This window comes from Procambarus clarkii, chromosome 47 (genome assembly GCF_040958095.1).
Source record: "Procambarus clarkii isolate CNS0578487 chromosome 47, FALCON_Pclarkii_2.0, whole genome shotgun sequence".
In the NCBI taxonomy this organism is placed as follows: Eukaryota; Metazoa; Arthropoda; class Malacostraca; order Decapoda; family Cambaridae; genus Procambarus; species Procambarus clarkii.
In genome coordinates, this window is record NC_091196.1 from 19,808,358 (window position 1) to 19,829,759 (window position 21,402).

The window sequence follows — 21,402 nt, forward strand, 5'->3', positions numbered from 1 at the left end:
TTGGAACTTGATAAACAATATCATGACATTGGTTACCATTTCTTTATAAGTCAAAGTCACAATTTTTTTTATTTAATCACATAAATATCTTACATTTTTGTAACAGTTTCAGCCTGTTTCAGTCATTGTTGCCAGGGTACCGACTAATTTTATGTGACAATATAATTGTCTCTAATACGCAATACGAGACTAACATTCTGTCATTTCATTAGATACATCAAGAAAACAGTGTGAACCCGTTAGCAAATAAACAAACCCCAAATGTTACCAGTTAAAATCCGTCGCAGCTTCGTTGAAAATTACCATAATATGTTTTGACTGTTTGCAGAGTATTCAAGTTAAATGGTGCAAGCGAGTTGTTTGCGTGCCTGCCATGATTATATCCTTAAGAGAAACATCGGCCGTGGTAAAGTGTTTGGCAACAAGGTAAGTGGCGTCATAACTTGCTTGGCGTCGCCCGGAGTCCCACACGACCTGGAGGACCACACCTCCACCACCCGGAGTCCCACACGACCTGGAGGACTACACCTCCACCTCCTGGAGTCCCACACGACCTGGAGGACATATAACTTCCCCGCCGCGGCTCTTTTTGTCTGTTCTTGATTGTGATAATTTCGTTCACCATCTTCGGAAAGATAAGCTTACATTAAAAATTCCGCGTCCCTACGCTCTCGCCACTTACAACGATAAGGTCAGTTTTTCAGCAGCTAACTCACGATAAGGACGGGTGCAAGCCCGCACTCACACGCCCCATCACCAACACCTTCGTCTGCCTCCTTGCTGGTACAAATATTACAGATAACCATTGTAATTTAAAGCTGCGAATAATATACTGCAGAAACCCCCTGAACAATCTTACGTCATAGTAAATATTTAAAATTGACTGATATAGGTTAAAATGACTGGGGATATTATTGTGCTGGAGGTGGCTATAGTGATATTTCTCCCCCCCCCCCTCTCCCGGCTCTTTTCTGCCACGCTCCCATGGCTCTTGTCTGCCATGCTCCCACAGCTCTTATCTGCCACGCTCCCACGGCTCTTATCAGCCACGCTCCCACGGCTCTTATCTGCCACGCTCCCACGGCTCTTATCTGCCACGCTCCCACGGCTCTTAATCAGCCACGCTCCCCCAGCTCTTATCTGCCACGCTCCCACGGCTCTTAATCAGCCACGCTCCCCCAGCTCTTATCTGCCACGCTCCCACGGCTCTTATCTGCCACGCTCCCACGGCTCTTATCTGCCACGCTCCCACGGCTCTTAATCAGCCACGCTCCCCCAGCTCTTATCTGCCACGCTCCCCTGGCTCTTAATCAGCCATGCTCCCGCGGCTCTTAATCAGCCACGCTCCCACGGCTCTTACCTGCCACGCTCCCACAGCCTGCTGGCTGGCCACTTGGCACATCCCAAGACAAAGTTCAGAGTCGTGTTGATAAAGTTGCTTCATTAATGGACCTTCGACGCCGACCAAGCTCTCTGTAAATCAATCGTCGAGATAACACAGGTTAATTAACTCGGCACCTTTAACGGCTCTATAAACGGATACAAGAGGTTTTTTTGCTTAGGATATTACTACTAATAAAAATATTATTAGTTATTCTGCTAGTGTCTTATGTACATGGGGTTCGTCAAGACAATCAGAGAGGGATTTCGAAGCTACACTTCACCATGTTGACCAGACCACACACTAGAAGGTGAAGGGACGACGACGTTTCGGTCCGTCCTAGACCATTCTCAAGTCGATTGTAGTAGTAGTAGTAGGCATCCATCAGTCTCAGGAGACTATGGAGTTGCGCTCTGATGTCGGCCTGGTCTGGAGTGGCCTCATCAGGGCACAAAGCCAGGGTAGGTTGACTCGGGGAAGAAGCTGTTACCCAGGCAGCAGGTCCCCCCCCCCCTCTCCACGGTGCTGACGTCGATTGTACACTTCACCATATCTTCGTGATCTATGCGTCTACGTTAAGCTTTTGGACAGTTAGACAATGCCAGTACGACTTTACCGTAAAAAGCGTAGAAGCGGCAGCCCTCCCCCCCCCCCCCCCGGCCACAAACGTCCACACGCATGCACTTAAAAGCTCGAATCTGTATACGGGAGCCTTTGATCCCGGGTACCAGACCCGCTGGTATCTTTATCTCCCGGGAGAGGACGGTCTGGCGGGATGCTGTCTGTCTATCTCAGCTCCTTAGAGAGGACGGCCTAGTGGGATGCTTATCATCTCAGCACCGCAGACAGTCTCGCTCTCAGCGCTTTGAGGCTCACGCAAAATTCACGAATATTTTTACATTCGGGAGACGAATAACTTTGTTGTTATTTTCTGGACGGGCCTGGCCAGGTCAGGCGTAGGTTCGTACTAACAACAGTCCTCATGAAAGGCTGTGTTGTATGTACACACTTGACGCCTGCCACTTGATGGACCCAGATTGGACACACACACTCAATGGCATGAATATCAATCAGCTCAAGCGGAAAATATGGCTATGACCTCAGACACCAGTGAAGGAGCTCAACAAGGAATGGAACGTGCAATCACTCTCTAGAAAAGGTTCCCAGAACAAACGAAAGTCAACAAATGCCGCCAAATATTAAGAAACTTGGATTTGTTGTATGACGATACACGTCTGGCGACCATTGAGCTCCCAGCGCGGGGCCTCCTGGTGGTAGAAGAGGTTATCTTGAGGTTATCTTGAGATGATTTCGGGGCTTTTAGTGTCCCCGCGGCCCGGTCCTCGACCAGGCCTCCACCCCCAGGAAGCAGCCCGTGACAGCTGACTAACACCCAGGTACCTATTTTACTGCTAGGTAACAGGGGCATAGGGTGAAAGAAACTCTGCCCATTGTTTCTCGCCGGCGCCTGGGATCGAACCCAGGACCACAGGATCACAGGTCCAGCATGCTGTCCACTCGGCCGACCGGCTCCCTTTAGAGAGGTTATAACCATCTCAGACTACCTCGCTGCGGGAGGCGCTCCGCTAATTAGTTGTTCGACTCAGAACTTAACGATCAACCTCATTAGGGTTCACTGACTTTATCATTTTAGTAGCCTGTTATGAAGGGGGTTTGTGGGTATAACTGTACACTATGATTAAAGATCGCTTCTCATTTGTTTTCAGCGTCCGCAGGAACCCCAATCTCATATAAGGAGTTTGTCGCACTCCTCTGTACTATACAGTCATCACACATGAAACCTATTTAGATTTTAGAAATGGGAAAGAATTATAGAGGTATATCACGAATATTGTTTTGCAAATTATATCACGAAACTAATAATGATAATAGCGGGCAAATTGGCAATTAAGACAGGTCACGTAATTCATAATGACAAAGGAATGAGTGGTATTTTAGATAAGTGATGTGTCTCTTATTTACTAGTGCGATTTGGGCTGAGTTCCAGTCCTGGCCCAGGGAGTATTGACTGAGCGCCAATCCTTAAGTGTTCGCCCCTGTTCACCCAGCAGTAATTGGAGACCCTGGTTCTTTACCGTTTGACGGCTGGTGTTCCAGGGAAAACTAATAGGGGTGAGGCTTCCCCATGACCTGTGGGAAGAAGCACCTCTCAGCCTGCTAACACGAGACAAAAGGCGTCTTGTACACTCACATGTGTAAGTAGACCTATTGTCTTATGTATAACCCTCTGTCCTGCGTGACAGTCAATACCAGCACTATCCTCACTTTAATAAGACTTTGTCAAAATCCTCAGATTAGGCAAAATTGTAATTAATTTTGTCAATAAAGATGTTAATAATAATAATAAGTAAATAAAAAAAGGTCTCGTTATTAAGCCTGCAGTTGAATGTATGTAGGGGATGTAGAGGACAAGTTGACTAGTTTAATGGTCATCAGAGAAGAAGTTGTTAAATGAATAAAACAATTAGTAGCCAGCAAGTCCCCAGGACAAGATGAAGTGCTTCCCAGGACACTTAATGTAAAGAGTTTAGTGAACCCTCTGTCTTGCATATTAAATAAGTCATTAGAGTTGAGCAGAGTACCAGAGTCCTGGAGGGCTATAAATTAGAGCAAGGGTAGTTGTGAGAGTAGATTCATAACATTTCTACTATGTTTAGCTACAAGGTTATTAAGAACATAAGAATAAAGGGCCAAAATGCAGAAGGCTATTGGCCTTCTGCATTTTGCCCCGTATCAACCTACCCTGGCTTTGCGCCCTGGAGAGGCCACTCCAGACCGACAACCAGAGCGCAACTCCATAGTCTCCTGAGACTGATGGATGCCTACTACTATTATTGGGCTACTCGAGGCGGTTCATGTGACTATCCACACAAGCTCATTTTTGTATATGTCTAACCTACGATTGAAACAACCCAACGATCCCACGTTTATTATGATACGACGAAGGGAAAACTTGGCACCCAGGGTGATGAATACTGAATATTGACCAGACCACACACTAGAAGGTGAAGGGACGGTCCTGGACCATTCTCAAGTCGATTGAGAATGGTCCAGGACCGTCCCTTCACCTTCGAAGGGACTGTCGTCGAAGGGACGACGACGTTTCGGTCCGTCCTGGACCATTCTCAAGTCGATTGTGAACATCATGTTCAACAAGAAGCGCAGCCATGAACAGCATTGAATATACCATCGAGTACTAAGTCTTAAGGCATCGACAAGACAGATCAAAAGCAGTCTTCCATGCTAGATCTGATCCACAAATTCACTTCACCATTCAACATGTAGAATTTGGATTAGTTGACAGATTCTAAAAATGCTAAAAATCTAGTAATGTGGAACAGTTGTCTGCCTCATTTATTTATAATTAATTTGATGAGTCAGGCTCGACCATTGATACATTAAGAAAATGCAGAGCGGAAAGTGAGAGGGACGAGCGAAATTGGCACCAGCGAACACCAAACATGGCGCCAGGAGGCCCAAACCCCAGCTCGAACAGCAATGTTGGCAAAAGATCTACGGGAAAATAGTGACATCAGGAAATTCGCTTTGGTAGGCGAGTTGCAAGGGAAAAGGTGAGAAATGTTTCATCCAATCACGCCACAGTGCGGGTGTTACCCCTCGCTGGCAGGTTTGGACAACACAACTGTTCTGCCAGTTTGATTCCTTCACGGCTCATCACCGAGTGAGTCCCGCTTCTCGGTGCATATACTTTCAGCGCCGTGGAGAGGGGGGGGGGGACCTGCTGCCTGGGTAACAGCTTCTCCCCCCCTACCCTGGCTTTGCTCCCTGGTGAGGCCACTCCCGACCAGGCCGACACCAGAGCGCAACTCCATAGTCTCCTGAGACTGATGGATGCCTACTACTACATTTTAGTCCTGAACAATGTTCAGGATGCTGGTGTCACGACCTTAATAACTCTCCAGACGTTTTAAGACCATGAGACTTTTTTTGATTGGATACTTCGATACCTGATCATTCTTGCAGCTACCCTAATGGAGTGCCATACCGGTCCATGTGATATGTAGCCTGCACTAGCAAACATGTAATGTATTATGACAATATTCTCAAAAGAGTGAAAAAAAGTAATTTCAAAGTTCCAGGTACCTCATGCCGGCAGGTCTGAAGGTCTAATGACTAAACATTCAATAATGTGGTGTGTGAGATCATGACCAAGTTCCTGCTCGCAAGTTTACACACACACATTGGGAGATTAGTCACCTGTAGCCACCTGCCACGGGTACCAGTAGCTCACTCTCATATTGGCCTTAAGCCCAATTCCTAACCAAATTAAAATAGACTCAAGCCGCCCAATAAACTCGCTCATTGGGACGAAAAGAAAGACATATACTTAAGAGTTTTTTGTTTGTCGAGCCTCACCTGTTTTATTCCAGAGAGCGTGCGGGCGGGTCAGGTTACACTGCGGCACTCACTGAATTCAAAAGTGAACTTGATCATCAAACGCCTTACTGATATTAAATTCAGCTGTAAAATCCCTTAAAGTCTTTTCACTGTCTTTTTTTGGACACAGCCAGACATCGCTAGGAACACCCACTCACTCTCTGGGCCTCACACAACTCTGTATTCTCGTTCTGCTACTTGGTTGGAACTGTATCATTTACAGGGCGTTTCCTCGGTAGATTCTAATAATAAAAAAGTATATATAATATTTGTTGACGTTCCTATATAAATAGGACAATGTTCACCACATAGTATATATATATATATATATATATATATATATATATATATATATATATATATATATATATATATATATATATATATATATATATATATATATATATATATATATATATATATATTGCACAATATATAATGACCATTCCTAACGCTGAGGAAGAGACAAATAGAAGAGCAAGTGTGTGTCTACTGAACTGTAACATACAACGGGACTTATAAGTAAGTACGGGGTGAATGTAACAATAGTGAAGTTGGGCATCGCCAGATTATAATGGCTACTGCGGGAGCAGAGTTGCAAAGTGAACAAGCTAGAGAAGACATTTTCATTTCTCCACCAAAAGTGTTCTTTTATGCGAGGCAGATCACGTGACAGGAAGATAAGAAGGGCCAGGCACAGGAGGTAAGTTACGGGCTCACCATAGCCCGTGCTACATGGAGCTTTTGCTCCAGTAGCTGAATTAACAACAAGAGGAGGAAAGGCAGAAAGAAGTACAACATGGGACTAAGAGGGTGGACCCAAAAAAAATGATCCCTGAGGCTAGAGGCACCTACCAATATGTACAAGAACGACTTGCCTAATTCATATTACCTCCAGAAGATGTCTCTGAGGAAGAACACCTGGTCGTCAATTATACCTTGAAAGTCATCTAGCAGGCACTCCAACTTAGTCAAATGGTATGTGGAGAGATGAGTCGGCAATGCGAGCAATTACCATAACCACTTCTGTGTTTTCCCGTACAGCTGGAGACAGAAATAGATAAATCTATTACCCTAGAAGATGGAAAATTATTTTCATGCCGGAAACGCTGCGCATAATTTGTGGCTGTATAAAATACAAAAATATTATACCTAATATCCAACTATTGGAACGCATTTCATTTTATTTTATATAAATTAATTCTTATTATTGTTATTTATTATCGTTATCACTTCTAAGTAGCTTTATAATCAAACGCTTTTCTTGACCTGTAGATTATTTTCTGTGAAAGCGTAACGAAAGAAAACCAGGTATTGCATTATAAAGGAGACACTCAACCAGTAAACTATTGCTCGAGCAGCTGCCAGCCACACCAAAAGTCAGCGCTTCCAAAAGCAGCCACCACCGTGATAATAACACAATACCCTATTAGTTCATTTGAATTTTGTTATAAATTTCAACAATTTAAAATTAAAATGGCAAAAAACATCTGTTGTGATAAATGTATTAATATTACTTTACTTCCTATATTTAATTTGTTATATTTACCTCTAATATGCAAACAATAGATGAAATAATTTGTTGTCATACTTGTAGGACAAGAGCAGCATAGATAAACAAATTTGCTGTCGATTGATTGATGAAGATTAAGCCACCCAAAAGGTGGCACGGGCATGAATAGCCCGTAAGTGGTGGCCCTTTTGAGCCATTACCAGTATCAATAGATGATACTGGAGATCTGTGGAGGTGCGACTGCACCCTGCGTGACGGGAGATGTCTCCCGTAATTTGTTGTCTCAACTTGCTCAACTATATACTCATCCTCGTCAGGTGAGTCCTTCCATGCTGTTGGAGGTTCAGAGGAGGCGGGTTCAGGAGAGGACGTACTCGGCAGGAACACCCAGCCACCACTGGTCACCAGCTCCAGGATAAAAAGTCAACGTAGAGGATGAAGAAAATGGAGCAGTTAGTGAAAGTCAGCAAACGGTGGAGAAGCACCTTGAACTAATAGCTAGACTAATCCATACGCCCCATGGACTGACAGCAGGTTATCTTGAGTTGATTTCGGGGCATTTTAGTGTCCCCGCGGCCCGGTCCTCGACCAGGCCTCCACCCCCAGGAAGCAGCCCGTGACAGCTGACTAACTCCCAGGGCATAGGACGTACCATAGGGTGAAAGAAACTCTGCCCATTGTTTCTCGTCGGCGCCCGGAATCGAACCCGGGACCACAGGATCAGGTGCCCAGCGTGCTGTCCGCTCGGCCGGCCGGCCCCCAGAATAAATAATACAGCAGAAATAAACAACACTCCCAGCGATCAAGCACTTCACGACTAATACTAAACAACACAAATAATGTGGGTTAAAATTATGCAGAATAACATTAGGTAATTTTTTTAACAAATATCTACTAGAACTGAAACATATTAACATAATCCAGAAGCAATTTTATTTTAAAGAGACGTCTGCACGCCATGATCAACATATATTTAACGTCACGACTACACGACAATTGAAAGGAACTCTGGACAGTACAGAGGTGTAGAGTTCCCTGTCAAACTGGGCTTCTCATTCACCAGCATCCTCCTACAAGGAGAGAACGCCCTAGCCGTAGAAATAGTCACAAACCATGACCCGCTCGTGGTATTTTAACAACTTACATTCTCCCTGGCTAGCATTATCTCATCGAGGGCCATACACAGTACTCAATAGAAACGTCCCGACGACCCTTGCTGGAGACTTACACGTACACCACGCAGCGTTTTTCAACCACACCAACGGACGAGATGACATGAAAGGTCGACTCCTGTACAGCCTAATGACAACGAGGAACTTAACCATTCTAGGCCCCACTACTTCAAAACATTCGTAGGCAATCACTAAGGAACCTCCTGACTTTATCCTGTTAAGTACTTAATACAATATCTTGCACTGTAGAATTCTTCCGGGTAACGACGTGGGATCGGTTTACATGCCTGTCATTATCCACGTACAAAAGGCACCCCTTTAGAATTCTTGGACGCCCCGGACCCAAGCATCCTCTCACCCTAAGCCTCCACAGCCTCTCAGCAAAACAGCTGAATAAAATTAAGAGCATATACCTGCCAAACCGAGAAGACCCTTTCGTAGTTTACAACACCACAAACTATGACATGCAAGACCACCCCCACAGAACAAGGAGAATGTCACTTTAACAAAAGTCAGACGATACATCCACAAAAGGAATTACCCAAGGCCCATCATGATGAATGGAGTTAGCACACATGAATTCAACTCTCATAAATCAACATGAACAAACAACAGGTATCATTCACTCAACCAACCAAGCCCAATACGTTGAGAACAACAACAAGAAACATACTCAACTAACCCAAATCAGCGACGAAGTCACTACAGCGCTGCTCTCCCGGAAAAGCCGCATGACTTAAAACATATCCTCACCAGTTCTACCACCTGCTTCCCCCTCTGGTGACGCACCTGCAGCGTCCAACCAACGGCAGCCACACACACACACATACAAAAAAACACACCATCAAAATAAACCCGATTACCGCATAGCCTCATACATCATTTCACTTATTAAATCACATCACATCGTCAGAATCACCCATGGAGTTAAAGTGGTTGAGTCACTACTCGGTACTCCCTCATCTCCCAATCGTACTTCAAGAATTCCTTCTTCCTTCCATCTCCTGCTTACCAGCTCTATGGGTACCGGGAACGGAAAACAAAGTAGCGAGACCTATAGACCAAGAGTGTGGTACCTGCAGTTACCAAATGAGAGGCGGAACTAACACCATCCATGAGAGTCAACCGCACCCTTCGATCTTCCTCCTCCCGCGTATTCTGCCGTGTTTTTCCCGATGGTTGCAGACTACGTGGAAGGAAAATGTGCGATGGGGATATAACTCATCAGTATTGTCAGAGTCCTGCCATAAACCTAGCACCAGCTGCCTCTCAACACCAGCCGCACGACGACAACCCGCTACGCGCCTGACCATGGTCAGTGGGGTCCATCATCACCTTCAACATCTTCACAAACTAAATGTTTATACAAAGTTATAGCACAAACTTGATGAGATGTTTATTAGATGCAATAGAAACATTAGTGGAATAGGATTATGTGGGCGTAACTCTACAGGAATAGTAACATGTGGGCGTAACTCTATCGGAATATTAGCATGTGGGTGTAACTACTGGAATAGCAACAGGTGGGTGTAACTATTGTAATTGTAATATGCGGATGACAGAAAATTACTCCTATTGATTTTCTCATTGGTACATCACGTAAATGTGATATCATTGTGCATTTGAGGAAATTACCTATATTCCTCACGCTCCTACAGTTTGTGTGGAATAGCCTAACATTATTTTCACGAGTGAATTTGATGTTCCCCGAATTATTTATTTATTTCATTATCTAAATCTATTCTTTCCATGTTTATTTTCCTTTTCCCCGCTCTACCTTCTTACTTCTCACGTTCACACCCAGACCGTTATTATAGCGGTATAAAGTCCTGCTAACTGCTTTTTCCAAAGTGTGCGCTTAGGTCGCCACCTGTTCCTATGTAGGTTAAAACTCGCCACCTACATTAAACCTTGACACAACTCAAATTACCCTCTCCAAAGTAGTAGCAAAGTACAACATATAGGAACCCTCTCTCTTTTTTTCTAATAATTTCTAGCGTTAAGTTGAGGCTATTTATTAGCGCATCATTGTTACGCTTAGAATAGTTCTTTCTTCCCTCTGAGAGGCAAACAATAGGTATGCTAATTAATATTTACTGTCTGAGATGATCTTGTTCCTTCATAAACAGTTAGACAATGGTATATTAGTGCCTGAGCCCCCCTCTTTGATTAGGTCACGAATGGTTCGGAGAAGATTTAGACACTGTCATATTAATATTATTTCACCCGTATATACATTAATTACAGTGGATGAGCAAACGCAAGCCCTCCTGGACACTGCTGTACCTGTGGGCGACTGTGCTGACGGTGCTGCAGATTAAGCCGGTGAGGTTTAATCAGTGGTTGAGGTGGGACGGCACAAAAGATATTCACAATTACCTGCCTGTTGCTGGTGGCCCGCTGTCACCTGTCCAGCCCTCACCTGCGCCGGCCTGCCGTAAGTCGTCCATTTGTTTGAAAAAAGTGTGTATGTATGTGTGTATATATATATATATATATATATATATATATATATATATATATATATATATATATATATATATATATATATATATATATATATATATATATATATGTCTCACGGGTTAGGTCTTTTCGTTAATGATGTACGGTTGTGTGGGCAGAGGGCCGATGCCTGCGCCATGTAATGCGCCAGCCTCCAGTATGGCACGACAAGCGTGTGTTGGAGCACCTGAGGACCAGGATAGAGGAAGCTCCCCGGACACCCGGCCATTTCCCAAACCCTCACCATCCGCCCTGGGCGAACCTTCCTTCTCACAGTATCATCGAAACATACATCAGGAATGTCCTTCAAACGAAGGTATGTTTACATTTGTGTTTTTATTTAAATTTATCAAACAATCTTTATATTTGTGAGTATTTATCCAGTATGTGTACTATCAGGGAGCACTGGATGTGTTTCCTTATACCTTAGGTGTACCAGCTTCTGTTCTGTTCAGGTCATGAATGGCTGTTGTGATGATTGAAGTTATCTCTTATAATGAGTTGAGGGAATAAATAGGGCCACCATGTTGTGATGGCGCCCCGGCTATATTGATGAAATTGTTGATATAAATGAACTCAAATTCTAGCAATTTCAGTGTTACCATTATAGCCTTGTGTACAAGGTTACAGTGTTACCATTGTACTCTTTTTACAGTTTCATCGTATTATATAATCGAGGAGGTTAATATTAAGTTTGACCAGTCCTATGTATGAGTCAGGTGTTTGGCATTGTTAACTTGCGTACTGAAATGTTGTAAATAATGAGATGTATTACGAATGTGTGAAGGAGGGCGGAGTGTTCGTGGAGGTCGGCGCCCAGGACGGGCTGTGGCTGAGTAACAGTTGGTGGCTGGAGGCCGCTCGAGGCTGGAGAGGACTCCTCGTCGAGGCCGACCCACACAACTACCTCCACCTCAGAGCCTCTCCCAGGACCTCCAGGACCCTTCCCGTCTGCGTCACTACCGGACTCAGAGTTAAACAGGTAAGCTAACCTTCTGTATACTGCCGGGAGATACGTGCCATAGGCTATACGTTCCAATAATTATTTACTGTGGTCAATGCACTCTGTTTACAAGCGATATACCTCATCCCTTTGTGTGTATTTTACCTCAATAAACTTATTTCAATTTCAATGCAATTAAATTACAAGCAACTGGTCCTGGGTTCGATCCTCGAGTAGCTACTGGCTCATACAGGGTATGAGCCAGTAGCATCAGTCAGTCGGCGCACCGATGCAACCACGAACCAATCACTTGCGAGCCGACTACACTGACAACTTGCTAGTTGTTGTTTTAGATTCAACTACTGGGAACAAACAGTTCCAAGTAGCACGGGCTATGGTGAGCCCGTAGTGAACTTACCTGGCACAGGCGCGGGGCTGTATATGGATCATGTGTATGTAGGGGGCTGTGTGTGTATGTGGATGAGTGACGCGAGCATCTCATCAACCTGGCACAGGCGCGGGGCTGTATATGGATCATGTGTATGTAGGGGGCTGTGTGTGTATGTGGATGAGTGACGCGAGCATCTCATCAACCTGGCACAGGCGCGGGGCTGTATATGGATCATGTGTATGTAGGGGGCTGTGTGTGTATGTGGATGAGTGACGCGAGCATCTCATCAAGAGTGGATAAAAACAAAGAAAAAATAGCATAGTTTCCATTCACATAACTTATTTTTGTTTTATCCACTCTTGGTGAGACGCTCGCGTCACGCGTGTGATACACTCTTGGTGAGACGCTTGCGTCACGCGTGTGATACACTCTTGGTGAGATGCTTGCGTCACGCGTGTGATACACTCTTGGTGAGACGCTTGCGTCACGCGTGTGATACACTCTTGGTGAGATGCTTGCGTCACGCGTGTGATACACTCTTGGTGAGACGCTTGCGTCACGCGTGTGATACACTCTTGGTGAGATGCTTGCGTCACGCGTGTGATACGCTCTTGGTGAGACGCTTGCGTCACGCGTGTGATACACTCTTGGTGAGACGCTTGCGTCACGCGTGTGATACACTCTTGGTGAGATGCTCGCGTCACGCGTGTGATACACTCTTGGTGAGACGCTTGCGTCACGCGTGTGATACACTCTTGGTGAGATGCTTGCGTCACGCGTGTGATACACTCTTGGTGAGACGCTTGCGTCACGCGTGTGATACACTCTTGGTGAGATGCTTGCGTCACGCGTGTGATACACTCTTGGTGAGACGCTTGCGTCACGCGTGTGATACACTCTTGGTGAGACGCTTGCGTCACGCGTGTGATACACTCTTGGTGAGATGCTTGCGTCACGCGTGTGATACACTCTTGGTGAGACGCTTGCGTGATACACTCTTGGTGAGACGCTTGCGTCACGCGTGTGATACACTCTTGGTGAGATGCTTGCGTCACGCGTGTGATACACTCTTGGTGAGACGCTTGCGTCACGCGTGTGATACCCTGCTATGAACGGCATGATAGCTCCTTCTCACTAAAATGGGAATATTATTTAGTACATGTTAATGCAAGTTTAAGATCTATTTTACATATTGTTGCATTGTTTGGAATAATGAGGGTTTATTATTGGTCATCTTGAAGTAATTATGATATTTATTTGAGTCCTTATATTAACATGTTAATTGGTTGTAAGTTATTGCTGCATATAGGCTTGCCTGTGCTAATTTGCTTAAGATCGTGTATCTTAATATTATTTGTTAAATGCGAGTCAAGGTAGACATAATATTTAATTTGCATAGTGCATTAAGGTTATCTTGAGATGATTTCGGGGGCTTAGCGTCCCCGCGGCCCGGTCCTCGACCAGGCCTCCTTTTTGTTACACCCAGGAAGCAGCCCGTAACAGCTGTCTAACTCCCAGGTACCTATTTACTGCTAGGTAACAGGGACATCAGGGTGAAAGAAACATTTTGCCCATTTGTCTCCGCCTCCACCGGGGATCAAACCCGGAACCGACTACGAATCCGAAGCGCTGTCCACCCAGCTGTCAGGCGCTGGGAGTTAATTCGCGTATACAAAAGTGTTGTTACATATAATCGTGTTCCTTTAGAAGTTGCTAATCTTTACATTTACATATTATCAATTTTGCATATGGGATGTGATATCGTGCATATTAATTATGGCTCAGCTACCAGCCGACCAGTACAACAAATTGTACTGGTCGTTGTTATGTTTAGATAATCATTATATCATATCTTGGATATTTTAGAGTTGGGCCAGCCAGGGACGGTTAGAATGTTGACCAGACCACACACTAGAAGGTGAAGGGACGACGGCGTTTCGGTCCGTCCTGGACCATTCTCAAGTCGATTGTGTAAATCGACGGTTAGAAATGTGTCACTTCACTGGTTTCGTCAAAGCTAATGCGCCATGCCAGATTGTATAGCTTCCCAGCATTGTGGCTAAGTTTACGGCAACCAGGATGGGATTATATGTGCAATATGTAACTTTAGATTGTTAAAAATGTTGTAAAGAATTATCTGCATCTTCGATAATGTCCAGTTTTGATTTGCACAATTCTTGTCAGAGAAAAGACGTTACCGTAGACTTGGCAATGTATCGTCAGTAAGCAAGAGCTTCCACCCCCATCAACCCAGGTTTTTTTAAACTTACTTTGTTTTGTGATTTATTAGTGTCGAAGGCTGTCTGTCTCTCAGGGCCGGTATTAATTGGACAAGTACCTTTCAATCTCTGTTCAAGTTAGATTTAATATAACAGGTATGATACTAATTACTCCTTGGTACTGTGATAGCGTTGTAGAGTTTTTCACTGTTATGACAAATTTAGGAATATTATATTCCAAAGACGTCAGTTCCAGGGATGCTGGTTGGCTCTGCTTACGTGTTGTGATGGTTGTAATAATTGTTGTTGTACATTACATCAGTGTTGGAATAATAATTGAGGTGCCTCTGCTATCTTTCCTGCATGATTTGGAATATTCAGTGAAAATAACTGAATATTGCACCTAGTGAAATAACTGTATTTACTATTTTTTACTGAAAAAATAATGTTGCAGTGCCATAGCCATCATTCCAACTTTACTGGCAATTTGTAATTTATTTATTTATTTATTTATTTTTATTTATTTATATATATACAAGAAGGTACATTGGGTTTGTGAGAATACATTGAATAGTACAGTATTTACATTCTTGTAAAGCCACTAGTACGCGCAGCGTTTTGGGCAGGTCCTTAATCTAACAGATAATTTTAAGTAGGTAATTTCTATCAGAATTGATAAATGATAAAGATACATTGCAAGAAAAAAATGAGATGAGAGAGCTTAGTAAGTATATTAAAGCACATTGTTATGTTGTGTTATGTAATGTTACAACGTTTTATCGTGCATTCTGTACCTACCCTGAAATATACTAGTTGTCAAAATTTTAGTGGGTATATCCGTTATCCTGAGTTTTCTTGTATACAAGTCATATTATAGTTTTCCAGAGTCTAGTAACGAGGTGGGGGATTAGCCGTTTATTGTGTTATGGGAATACTTGTCGACAACGAGCCATATTGCCAGAGAGAGCAGGGCACCGCTCCAGTGCCAGGTAAGTTACGGGCTCACCATAGCCTGTGCTACTTGGAACTTGATCCGAGTAGCTGAATCTATAACAACAACAACCATATTGCCAGGTACTAACTTACCGTTAAGGTGAACAGTTATATTGAACGGCTATTCACCGTACAATATACCATGGTGTCACGAATTGACTGCTAATACGGTGGGTCCTTCTGCAGGATAAATTAATTCGGACTCGCTTTCCAAGTAACACCACTGAAGAAGTCTACTGTAACCAGAAGGGTCATTCGAAACTTTTTAAGTACGCCACTAAGTCAGTAAGTTACTGTTTTGTACTTGAGTACTTGACTCACCCAGTGGTGAGTACTTGACTCATTCAGTATATTCATTTATTATGCACCCCATACCCATCCGGTGTGCAGTAGTGGAAGTTACAATGACATAAGATCATATTTGCACGAACTTTCTTTCATTTCCTTGAAATGAAATTTCCTTTCCTTCCAGAAAGTCCCTTGGACTTTCTTTCATTCAGGAATGATACATAAACATGAGGCAACATCAGTATAATCCAACTATATTATACACTAGTTTATCTTGACCAAATATGAACATTTCTCGAAACTTAAATAAATTAATAAAGAATGTCACGAATAATGAAGCGAATGGTGGGTTTTGTTCCACAGGACGTGGGCTTTGGAGAGACTTGGACCAGCACCTGCTTCCCTCTCTTCTCAGTCCTGGTCGCCGCCGGGTACCGCCAGGTGAGATGACTGATGATGCAACAATCCGTCTTCTTAAGGTTTCCCAACGTCAAGAAACTGTCGTACTAAAGTGGCCTTATCCTAACCTACCAGAGGACCCAAAACAGAAAACGGGACAGTATGTCAATTTCGCGAGTCGCTACCATTTTTTGGTATGATATTTCTTGGCCTTAGGTAGCGTAAATGTCAAAATGCGACGTTCTGTTAGGAGGACGGGTTCCCAGGGCCTGGTGTCTGATTGGTTACGTCTCCCGGTTGTGGTGGAGGGAGAGGGCGCTGAGAATGAAATAGAGTATAGGACATGCAGGCAGTCCACCCTTCATAGAACGTGTAGGACATGCAGGCTGTCCGTCCTTCATAGAACGTGTAGGACATGCAGGCTGTCCACCCTTCATAGAACGTGTAGGACATGCAGGCTGTCCACCCTTCATAGAACGTGTAGGACATGCAGGCTGTCCATCCTTAATAGAATGTGTAGGACATGCAGGCTGTCCGTCCTTAATAGAATGTGTAGGACATGCAGGCTGTCCGTCCTTAATAGAATGTGTAGGACATGCAGGCTGTCCGTCCTTAATAGAATGTGTAGGACATGCAGGCTGTCCATCCTTCATAGAACGTGTAGGACATGCAGGCTGTCCATCCTTCATAGAATGTGTAGGATATGCAGGCTGTCCGTCCTTCATAGAACGTGTAGGACATGCAGGCTGTCCATCCTTCATAGAATGTGTAGGATATGCAGGCTGTCCACCCTTCATAGAACGTGTAAGACATGCAGGCTGTCCACCCTTCATAGAACGTGTAGGACATGCAGGCTGTCCCCCCTTCATAGAACGTGTAGGACATGCAGGCTGTCCACACCTCGTGGAGTAAACCATACAAGCTATCCGCCCTACATTGCAGTTTGTGCAAGCATTTATTATACATGAACAAAATTATTTAATTCATAAATCGTACAATTTAAAAGATAGGCTATAACTTATTATAATAAGGCTACAGTGGAACTAAAACATTAATAACACCATATTAGGCTTATGTTTCACCGCCAGCATACTCTCGCAAGATCATGTTTACTGAGAACTATGTTATCATGTTCGTATTATCTAAACCCGTGTACAAAGTCTATTATTTTCTTAAAGAAATATTAAGGGTGGACGATACGTGTAGTTCTCAGAAAGACGGAATTAAGTGTAATAATTACATTATTGAAAATATTATCAGCGAAGCCGATCAGTTATACTGCAAGATAAATGTATATTAAATGTATAGACCAACATTTATATTTAGGCTAGGTTATGGAAACTAGCCGGGGTTTCTTCCACTCTCCAGATAGTCCTGACTGACCAGGGTTTCTTCCACTCTCCAGATAGTCCTGACTGACCAGGGTTTCTTCCACTCCCCAGATAGCCCTGACTGACCAGGGTTTCTTCCACTCCCAAGATAGTCAGATAGTACTGACTGACCAAGGTTTCTTTTACTCCCCAGATAGTCCTGACTGACTAAGGTTTCTTCCACTCCCCAGATAGTCCTGACTGACCAAGGTTTCTTTTACTCCCCAGGTAGACTTGCTCATCTTTGATATGTATGGTGGCGGGTTCGAGATGACGTCAGAGTTCCTCTCTCTGAACGCAGCTATTGGCAAAAAGTTCTACGCTAAGGTACGAGAGTTTTCCAGTCAATATAAATAGCCATTTTTGCTTTACAGTCGTTATATGCGGCAATATGTTACACATTAATTAAGCTTTTACTTTGTATTTTCACATTAAACCGTTGGGTTAGACAATACTTATATACAAATAAATTAGGATTAACATTGCTTGATTAGGCCTACACTAGGTTGTTAGATTGATGGTTAGGCTGCTACAGTTTTGGTTATGCCTTTTAATACACCTATAGTATATAACAAGGACTTTTTTGGGTGCAACAGTCCAAACTTTGTATATTCCATCCACAGTTGCTACAGGTATTGTACAATCAATTTTGACGGGTGAGATGGAGCTATACAACTGGCATGTCTTAGATATCACAACCATGTAGTCAAGATTACAATCGCACACTAATTAGGCTTCATGTTAGACAAGTTCAGTCCATGTACAAGTATGAGTATTAAATACTTTTACAGTTATGATACTAAATCTATTAAAAATATATCTATCAATTAAGTAATCTTGTTCTTACTCAGAATATGACCCTGAATACTTGTACGTTCCAGCGACAGCTTTGTAAGGCACGAGATTTGTACGGTTACACTGTTCACAGGTGATACTGTACCAGGACAACGAGCTGCAGCAGTTCTTCAATATGGAAGATCTCCAGGCATCGTTTCAGCAACAGGGTTACAAACTTATTCAGATGACGCAGTTTCATTACCTCGCAGTATCACTGGATGCTTTTATCATACAATAAGTGAACGAGCTACATTGAATCGCCTAATCGGGGCAGACGCTCATTAGGCCTGGAAAGCGTACACAAAGAGATGCATCAAGTGTGAGGCCTCTCTCCAGCAGCACTAGTAATAGCCCGCATCTATGCCTTATATGAGTAATGACAAGCATGACTTTACTTTACCTTCAACTTTACCATAAAATCTGTCAGTGTGTTTTTCATGTTCAGAATCTGTGGACAACGTTTTCGTTGATATATTCACACAGAAGCAAACCTTGTTACTGTCTCTATATCCCTCAGGAGGTAGTCTTCAATGGCAACAGTGGTGGGGTCCCTCGATTGTTTCAAGCGTGGGTTGGACATGTTTATGAGTGGGATTGGGTGGTTATAGATAGGAGCTGCCTCGTATGGGCCAATAGGCCTTCTGCAGTTACCTTGTTCTTATGTTCTTATGTAACAGCAATACTAGAAAAATCCTGGCCATAGAATGCATCCGGCGCATCTCCAACACAAACAAAACCAAGTTACCTCACGTAATGTTCGTCCACTATTCCACAGTGGAGGGATACATAGACCTCTCCATCCTGAACATAAATCACATCGACCTCAGTCTTCAGGGCAGAAAAGATGGAACAAATCGACTTCTCTCCTGCAGCCGAACACCCAGAAGGAACTCCGATACCAAAGCTGGTGCTCCGATATTTCAGGCGAAATTACAACATCGTACCACCACAGTCAAAATCGAACCAAAGTTAAAAGAACGAACAGGTCTAACAACTTCATTGGGAAGACGCCTCCTGCAAGCCAGACAGAACACCTCAACCGGATCAGGACGACATGACACCGTCTCACCACTAGCCTACTGCCGCTTAAGAAGAACTCAAGCTACAAGCTTAGACCGAAAAAAAAACATCTCCAATCCGCGGTGGAAAGGCCACCGAACTTTCAAGCCTCCTCTCTCCACATCCAGATCCTCTTCCAAGAATTTCACTGCCCCGTCCTTCTGCCTCCCACATCCTCTCCAAGCTCTTTGGACATCAAAGCTAAAGTTCCTCAGCCACTACTGGCCCCACAGCCCGTCCTTTTTAATTTTATTTATTTATTTATTTATTTATATATATATATATATATAAGAGCTCTTACATTTTTGTACAGCAATTAGCACACATAGCGTTTCGGGCTATGTGTGCCCGAAGTCCTTAATTCTAATTTTCCCTGGAATAAGACCCGCCAAATCGTTTAACAACCAGGTACCCATTCACTAATGCCGCCCAGTAAATCCTCCACGGCCAGGATACGAACCCAGGCCAAAGCATTTGCAAAGCGTCGGGCAATTGTTTTACCACCACGCCACAGAGACTGTGGAGACTGACTCACAAAGGTCAAAAGTGATTCCGTGCACCTGCTGTTTATGAATGAAAACGGTTTACACACGACTCACAACTGATGATGTTCAAACACTTCCGGAACAAGTGTTTCACTGGCGAATTCTGTTCGAACCACAACGCTGTAGATGCTTCACCCACGTACTATAAATACAAATAATCGCCAACAGAACCTAAACACCTAACCTATCCTATGCCTATATATACACAATATGCTAATATATTATAATATTAATTTATACTTGAGAAAATTCCCGTTTTGAATGAACAGCATGTTAAAATTTATGAATGCGTCTGTGGGGTTGACCGCTGGAAGTAATGGACTTGAGTCGAGAACGGGTTGTGTCCTGCCTAGTGGTTGTTTACCACTGACGGTGGTGACGCTGGTCTCAGTATGGGGACCTATATGCCGCCGTCGAGGAGGAGGGAGTCGGCCAGGCTAACTTTTACCTGTAGTGTGGATCTCGGGGTGATCAGCAACACTGCTTGATGTTATGCAAGTGAAATCGGATGACCTGGTTGGTTGATCAGACCACACACTAGAAGGTAAAGGGACGACGACGTTTCGGTCCGTCCTGGACCATTCTCAAGTCGATTCAACCCGACCTGGTTGGGTTACAGGTCCTACGCGACAACAAGGCGGTGGTGAAGTTTTTCAAAAGAGCGTCGTTAAAGAGTTTTGTGAACCGGTATGAGGGTGGGAGGTGGGTTAGAGCAATGAAGCTGTGGTCGTGAAGAATTTGAGTGTGGTTTACTCAATTCACACCAGTTACTCCATCTATCATCATTCTAGTAGGCAGGAAGAACCGCACGTCTATGGGTCATCCAATAAGGTATACAAGGTAAGGTTCGTAGACTTGTAGATGTTACCACTGCTAAGCTTAGGCTCGGCTACAAGTACCTCTGGGTGTTTGTAACATCTGCTGATGTAGATTTGACTAAATGTAAATTCTTTCGGCAGAACTATTCGCATACTTTGCGTCATTATACAATGGTATGTGAAAAAATCACGGAATTCAGAGATAACACCATCAATGGTGCCCAAGAAATGGTGTCAGTGCTTCAGTCATAAGATTGTGCTGCCAGGAATCCTAGCGAAGTATCCAAAGGTTTACTTACTGTAGGTAATGCATGCACATGACTGTAAAGCTGCCGCCCAGTTGGGTGGGTGTGCAGCAAGACTAGTAACTGTGTGACTCACCATAGATGTAAAGTGCCTTGTATAGTGACTTGTTGAATCACTCGTGATATAAAAAGATTGTTTGTATGTATGTATGTGTGTAAATGTACATATGTAACATTAACAATTGTGTAACTAGCTTTGAAAGATTGTCACTTGCTTAGCTAAATGAACTATGAGGTTCAGTTCG

The 21,402-nt window shown here is 43.7% G+C and overlaps 1 protein-coding gene across 1 annotated transcript; it reads left to right on the forward strand.

Annotated features, from left to right (window-relative positions):
* Nucleotides 1-342: 342 nt before the first annotated feature.
* LOC123763098 (uncharacterized) lies at nucleotides 343-20,485 on the forward strand. Its single transcript, XM_069302313.1, has 8 exons — nucleotides 343-426; nucleotides 10,733-10,922; nucleotides 11,110-11,306; nucleotides 11,778-11,972; nucleotides 15,723-15,821; nucleotides 16,188-16,265; nucleotides 17,822-17,920; nucleotides 18,522-20,485. The coding sequence occupies exons 1-8, from the start codon at nucleotides 343-345 to the stop codon at nucleotides 18,666-18,668; spliced, it is 1,089 nt and encodes a 362-aa protein (XP_069158414.1). The 3' UTR covers nucleotides 18,669-20,485.
* Nucleotides 20,486-21,402: the final 917 nt, after the last annotated feature.

Bases quoted from the DNA above. Each gene is read 5' to 3' on its own strand.
- LOC123763098 (XM_069302313.1), top strand. From the start codon at position 343: ATGGTGCAAGCGAGTTGTTTGCGTGCCTGCCATGATTATATCCTTAAG. The intron at 11,307-11,777 runs GTATGTTTACAT...GAATGTGTGAAG, and splicing joins GGAATGTCCTTCAAACGAAG to GAGGGCGGAGTGTTCGTGGA. The intron at 16,266-17,821 runs GTGAGATGACTG...TTTACTCCCCAG, and splicing joins TCGCCGCCGGGTACCGCCAG to GTAGACTTGCTCATCTTTGA.